At 46.2% G+C, this 7,418-nt stretch overlaps 1 protein-coding gene across 1 annotated transcript; it reads left to right on the top strand.

Moving 5' to 3' along the window:
• The first annotated feature begins 34 nt into the window (after positions 1-34).
• Positions 35-2,428, top strand: LOC121320988 (cytochrome P450 3A30-like). Its single transcript, XM_041259864.1, has one exon. The coding sequence runs from the start codon at positions 690-692 to the stop codon at positions 2,238-2,240; it is 1,551 nt and encodes a 516-aa protein (XP_041115798.1). The 5' UTR covers positions 35-689; the 3' UTR covers positions 2,241-2,428.
• Positions 2,429-7,418: the final 4,990 nt, after the last annotated feature.

The raw sequence follows: 7,418 nt of genomic DNA, 5'->3' as shown, positions 1-7,418 counted from the left end.
ATAAGGCCACGTCACACCCAAGAGCAGCAGATAGCATTTAGATATCAGCCAGGCACAAGTTGTGTGAGTTTAAACTAAGGGGTTGCTTTACCAAGTTACATATTTTATTTGATTTCACTTGAGAACATAAACTCGCTAAGCTGAGTATAGACAGAAGTCAGCAGCAGGCAGGTTGAAGTGATTTTATTAAAAGTACAAGTAGTACATGGGTTAGGGATAACACGTATTATTTTATATTATGGTTTAAGGTGGTTGGATATAATATAAGATATAAATACATAAATTACAGTATCCCCCACCCGCTCGCTTTATTTTATGTGCAGTTCACGTTATTGTATTTGCAGCCCTATGATGATTATGAATTCCCAGTTATACACAGGAGAGGTTATGTATGTACTAGTTTATATCTCGTAGTGCGCATGTGTCATACGAGTCACTACTGGCACGGCTGCTTTAGATGACTCCGTTCAAATTACATCACCGACTTCAGCAGAGTTACGACGTCTCTTTCAAAACATATCGGAGAGCTTGTTACAAGTTTTCCAGGAAGCGAAATAAGTGAAGAACACAGAAACAGTGAACTGTGAATGTCTTCAGTGAAAACATTTGAATTTGGGGCACCTAATTAAAAACCGGAAAAAAACAAAACAAAACAAAAAAAAAAAACACATTTTATAGCTACAGTAGCAATGGCTTTCCTGACAACTCTGTCCAGAGAAACTTGGGCTCTGATTTTTGCCTTTTTAATTTTGCTGATGGTTTACATCATTGCTCCTTATAACTTCTTTAGGAGACTGGGAATTCCAGGACCCAGACCATGGCCGTTTATCGGAACTTTATTGGAATACAGGAAGGGCTTTTTCTCTTTCGACACAGAGTGCTTCCAGCGATACGGGAAAATCTGGGGCTGCTATGAAGGCAGGCAGCCTGTTTTAGCAGTCATGGACGTGGGGATCATTAAGACCATACTGGTGAAGGAATGCTACTCCATCTTCACAAACCGAAGGAACTTCCGCGTCAGTGGTCCCATGAATGAGGCACTGACGGTGGTGGAGGATGAGAAGTGGAGACGAATCCGCTCAGTGTTGTCCCCCACCTTCACCAGCGGCCGGCTGAGGGAGATGTTTCCCATCATCAAGCACCACGGGGCTGTGCTGGTGCAGAACCTGGGGCAGAAGGCAGAGGCCAGCCAGGTCGTGGATATGAAGCAGATCTTTGGTGCGTACAGTATAGATGTTATCACCAGCACCTCCTTTAGCGTCAACATCGACTCTCTCAACAACCCCCAGGACCCCTTCTTCACAAACATAAAAAAGCTGCTCAATTTCAGCCTGTTCAACCCTTTACTCATCCTTTTAATACTGTTTCCCTTTCTCACCCCTTTGATGGAGAAACTGGACATCAGCTTCTTCCCTAGGGACCTGGCTGACTTCTTCATAGGATCCATCAGGAAGATAAAGGAAAACCGCCAGAAGAACGTTCATGGCAGTCATCGTGTGGACTTCCTGCAGCTCATGGTAGATTCCCAGGTTTCTGAGGGAGCTTCTGACCCCCAAGATCACGATGAGCAGCAGCAGCCCCACAAGGCTCTGACTGACAGCGAGATCCTTGCTCAGGCCATGGTCTTCATCATGGCTGGCTACGAAACTACCAGCAACTCTCTTTCCTTTGTGGCGTACAACCTGGCCACCTGCCCCAAGTGCTTGCACCGTCTGCATCAGGAGATAGACCAGATCCTGCCGGACAGGGCCCCTGTCACCTACGAGGCTCTGCAACGCATGGACTACCTGGATATGGTGCTCAATGAGTCCCTTCGGCTCTACCCTCCAGCGGGCAGGCTTGAGAGAGTGTGTAAAAAAACCATTGAGATCAATGGGGTGACCATCCCCCAGGGCACCATCGTCAATGTGCCAGTGTTCGCCCTACACCGGGACCCCGACTTGTGGCCCGAGCCAGAGCAGTTTAAACCTGAGAGGTTCAGCAAAGAAAACAAAGAGCGCCTGGAACCTTACTCCTACCTGCCTTTCGGAGCCGGACCCCGCAACTGCATCGGGATGAGATTCGCTGTGCTCTCCATGAAGACGGCTTTGGTTCAGATTCTACAGGAATCCACCTTGTCCCCCTGCAGTGAGACACAGATCCCTCCTGAGCTGTCAATCACTGGACTGCTGCAGACCAAGAAGCCCATCGTACTGAGGGTCACCCCCCGAGCCACTGCTCATCATGAGGAAGGAATGTGAGAGCCCGTAACTTAGCAACCATCTTCGAGCGGGCTCAACAGATGCTTTGCCATCATGTGAAATTAGGAATGTAAGTAGCAGGTTAGCATTTTTTTTTAAATACACAATTTTAATTATGTAATATCTGTTAACATTTCAGTTGTAGTCTGCTTTAATTTCTTTACTGCAAATAAAGTTTGTGAAATATTTGACTTTTTTCTTTTTAAATGACTAATGGTTTACTATAAGTTTATTGTTCTTTATAAGGGATGGTATACAAAGCAATGGGGTAAACAGCAATTAGACACCCAGCATGTTACAATAAAACATGCTTTTTTTAAGTGTTTCTGATTAATGCCGTACTCTCGCAGTGCTGCTATGTATGGCATATGTAAATGAATGGAAATGGTATCCCTGAGGTGTTCAGAAAAAAAGCTGCATCTCCATGTTGCACGTCAGTTTCAGTCACAATGGGCAAGACATCAGGTCTCACTGACTTTGGTAATGGGCTGACAGGCAAATATAGTGATGCTTCTCAGACCAGCTTGGCGCTATTTTAAAACCGTGGTATATGCACTTGAAGTAAATAAACATATTTTCAAAAGTGTGTTGCAACTGTTACGTTCTTTAAGAAGTATAGTTTTTTTTTTTTTTTTTTTTTTTTTTATAAATTGATGATTAAGTACCATTTAATAACCAAACAGCACCCTCTTGTGTCCACAGTTCTGAATAGGCTTGCTGGTTAGCAGTGCTGTACACCTAGGTAGGGTTAGTTGTTGTGTTTAGAATTTTGAGTTTATCTTGTATGTATGTTTGCAACAAGTCCTACTGTCCCCTGGCTCATCCTTGCAAACTGTGACATGATTTCTCTCTGACACTAGAGAAGGGCATTTTTCTTCCCCTTAGTTTATGTGTAAACACTTGCTATTGGTACACTGCACACCTGCTTGTAATTCAGTCACAGAACCTTATCACCACTCCTTGTGTGGGTGATGTAATATAGCGTTGGTCCGACAGTGTAAGCAGAAACAACACAGCATAACAGAGAATACCAATAATAGCAAACTACACGAGAGAAATTCAATATGATCTTTTATTAAAATGTGTGGGAGGTTTGGTTTTTCTCTTTGCAATGCGGTTTGCTTTGCTTTAGCAAATTATCCTTGCTTTTTCTTGAAGTATTACATTTGGAAATAAAGGCCCTACAGTTTTGAGTACAAAGGTGAGAGAACCACATGTTAAAAAGGATGCTGTGTGGGTGATTTGCAATCCAAGACTCGTATGCTTGCATTCAGTTTGCATACAGAAAGACAACCGCAAATCCTACTATACACTTACTGTTGCACTGCTAGAGCTGAGGAGCCCAGAAGAGGATCTTCAGAAATGGGGGTAAGAGTGACACAGAACCATAGAGATGGAACGAGTCTATATATAAAGAATACAATCCAACCCTAACAGAGCAGCTGTATTCATCCAGCACTTGTGCCAGTAAATGCACACACTATCCACCACGCTACTGCTTAATTAATATGACCCTATGAAAAAAATAAATCTGACTTTTATTTAAACCAAGGAGAAAGGTAAGGTGGCTAGGTAAACAGACTTCAGCCAAACTGAAAATAACAACTAAAAAACTACAGCAAAATTATAAGGGGCTTAGATAGTTGGAGGGTACACAGTGGAAGTGTTGAACTATCCACTAGATGGCACTAAACTGCTGTTTGTCAGTCTATTATTTGATTTGATTCTGGTTTGTGCATTTTAATAAGATATATATTTTTTCTTCACAGCATTACACATTTAAATGAATAACTCAAACAGATCATGTAGATTAGCCTGCAGTGTGCCTGGTCTTGTGCTGCTCAAATACTTTCCAATAGGGATTTTTAAAGTACTCCCGGTGCTTTCTGGTGCCCAAGCGGGATGGTGTCCTCAGACCAATCCTTGACCTTACACAGGTCAACCTATATCTGAGCGGAAGGAGGTTCAAAATGTTTTGTTTCAGTCAATCAGGCAAGACGACGCCTATTCCACATCCCCATAGAACCAGCACACAGGAACTACCTGCGGTTGGCCTTTAAAGGAACAGCATACGAGTCCTGGGTCTTGCTGTTTGGCCCCTCTAGCTCCCCGGGCCTTTTTCGAAGTCCATAGAAGCTATCCTGGCACCATGGAGACTCAGAGGCATCAGAGTACCGTATTATCTGGACTACTGGCTCATTTGTGTCCAGTCTCCAGCTCAGGCAGACGCGCACACAGAGTCGTCACTGGCCGCCTTTGATGGTTGGATCTTACGGTGAATCATGTGAAGAGCCAGCTCATGCCTTGTCAGACAGCCTCCTAGCTAGGAGTGTGCTTGGACTCTGGGTCCATGCTGTCCTCTCTGTCGGATGACAGAGTGCAGAGAATAGCCGCTGTTTAGAGCTCTTTCAGCTCAACAGAGCGCTCACGGTAGTGACATTCCAGAAACTTCTGGTCTTGATGGGGAAACTTTTCAAACCCTACATTTGGATCCACTGCGCAGGTGCCCTCTGCAGTCCTGGTTCATAGCTTAACTAAAGCTATGAAACATGACTCACACAGCTTAACTAATGCTGTGAAACATGACTCACACAGCTTAACTAACTGAAACATGACTCACATAGTTTAACTAATGCTGTGAAACATGACTCACATAGCTTAACTAATACTGTGAAACATGACTCACACAGCTTAACTAATACTGTGAAACATGACTCACACAGCTTAACTAATGCTGTGAAACATGACTCACACAGCTTAACTAATGCTGTGAAACATGACTCACACAGCTTAACTAATGCTGTGAAACATGACTCACACAGCTTAACTAAGGCTGTGAAACACGACTCACACAGCTTAACTAATGCTGTGAAACATGACTCACACAGCTTAACTAACTGTGAAACACGACTCACACAGCTTAACTAATGCTGTGAAACATGACTCACACAGCTTAACTAACTGAAACATGACTCACATAGTTTAACTAATGCTGTGAAACAACTGTGGCAGGCTGGCGAGTGGATAGAGGCCCAGAGACAGATTGCAGTTCAAACAAATATACTTTTATTATAAATAAACACAAAATAAACGTGCACAAGGGCAAAATAATGGGATTAAACACAAATAAAGCAATACAAAAACAAAACTTGCAAAATTAAGGTTTCCAGGCTGGGCAATGCCTTCACTGGATTCACAAATACAAAAAACCACAAACACCAACCTGCTTCCTCAGCTCCCTCCTTTTAAATGAGAAGCAGAATCCTCCTTTTATGTCAGGTGGCTCAACTTAATCAACTTAATCAACTAATCAACCCCAGCCACCTGAACATAATAAACTCAGGCAGGTAAGGGAAATTAACCCCATCCCTGCCAATTTAAAGGGCAGAGCTTTGCAAAACAAAAAGGAGACACCAGCAGTCCCAAGCGATGCGGAGCAGCAGGCAACCCCAAGCTTTGCTCTGCCACACACCTCCCCCCATGTACAACGTACACCGGCCGCAATCGACCAACTCCGCCCTTCCCCCCACCCTCCCCCCCAAGAGTCCAATTATGTCCCTTGGGTGGGCTGTTATGGTGGGTGGTGGTGGGCGGGGTTGATGTCGGAGCCCCCAAGCCTTCTTTGGTTGAGGGGGCCCCGGATCTCCAAGGTAGTAGGACGACGGCGGCCCGGCTCCCTCTGGTGGCGGAGGCGGCCCGGCTCCCTCTGGTGGCGGAGGCGGCCCGGCTCCCTCTGGTGGCGGAGGCGGCCCGGCTCCCTCTGGTGGCGGAGGCGGCCCGGCTCCCTCTGGTGGCGGAGGCGGCCCGGCTCCCTCTGGTGGCGGAGGCGGCGACGGCAGCGGACCCTCGGCAACCCTAGAAAACAAAAAGGAGACACCAGCAGTCCCAAGCGATGCGGAGCAGCAGGCAACCCCAGGCGATGCGAAGCAGCAGGCAACCCCAGGCGATCCAAATGTGTCATCCCTGAACGGAGCGGGCGTGGCATCCCTGGGCAGTGCAAGGCAGGCATCCTTGGGCCATAGCTCCTCCCCTCTGGGCTCTGAGAGCGGTGGCGGCTCCTCCTCCCTCTCTGGCTCTGGTGGCGATAGCAGATCCTCACCCCTCTCTGGCTCTGGGAGCGGCGGTTGCTCCTTCCTCTTGGGCTCTGGAAGGGACGGCAGCTCCTCACCCCTCTCTGGCTCTGGGGAAGGCAGCTCCTCCATACTCTCTGGCTCTGGGAGCGACGGCAGCTCCTCACCCCTCTCTGGCTCTGGGAGCGACGGCAGCTCCTCACCCCTCTCTGGCTCTGGGAGCGACGGCAGCTCCTCACCCCTCTCCTCACACCGGCCACACCAGTTTTCTGGTGGCACGTCTGGGCGGGACCGCCAACGATGGTCCTCCTTCCCACACCAGGAACACCAGGGGAAGAGGCTGGCTGGGTCCTCCAGCGGTGGATGCAGCAGCTTACATTTCTTCAGCTGCTGCTGCTTTTCCTGCCTTTGCCGCTGTCTGCTCTTCTTTCCCATTTTTATTTTTTTTTTCCAAAAAAAAAAAAAAAAAAAATTATCCCAAAAATTCCAAAAAATGAAAATAAATAAATACTGCTCTGAGCCTCTAGGTGGTGCTATCCCACCCTGACACCAAATGTGGCAGGCTGGCAAGTGGATAGAGGCCCAGAGACAGACTGCAGTTCAAACAAATACACTTTTATTATAAATAAACACAAAATAAACGTGCACAAGGGCAAAATAAAGGGATTAAACACAAATAAAGCAATACAAAAACAAAACTTGCAAAATTAAGGTTTCCAGGCTGGGCAATGCCTTCACTGGATTCACAAATACAAAAAACCACAAACACCAACCTGCTTCCTCAGCTCCCTCCTTTTAAATGAGAAGCAGAGTCCTCCTTTTATGTCAGGTGGCTCAACTTAATCAACTTAATCAACTAATCAACCCCAGTCACCTGAACATAATAAACCCAGGCAGGTAGGGGAAATTAACCCCATCCCTGCCAATTTAAAGGGCAGAGCTTTGCTCTGCCACAACAACTCACACAGCTTAACTAATACTGTGAAACATGACTCACACAGCTTAACTAATGCTGTGAAACATGACTCACACAGCTTAACTAATGCTGTGAAACACGACTCACACAGCTTAACTAATGCTGTGAAACATGACTCACACAGCTTAACTA

This window comes from Polyodon spathula, chromosome 9 (assembly GCF_017654505.1).
Source record: "Polyodon spathula isolate WHYD16114869_AA chromosome 9, ASM1765450v1, whole genome shotgun sequence".
Classification (NCBI taxonomy): Eukaryota; Metazoa; Chordata; class Actinopteri; order Acipenseriformes; family Polyodontidae; genus Polyodon; species Polyodon spathula.
The sequence above is the reverse complement of the archived record's forward strand: the minus strand, read 5'-3'. Positions and strand labels throughout refer to the sequence as shown.

Coding starts and splice junctions, on each gene's coding strand:
- LOC121320988 (XM_041259864.1), top strand. CDS start 690: ATGGCTTTCCTGACAACTCTGTCCAGAGAAACTTGGGCTCTGATTTTT.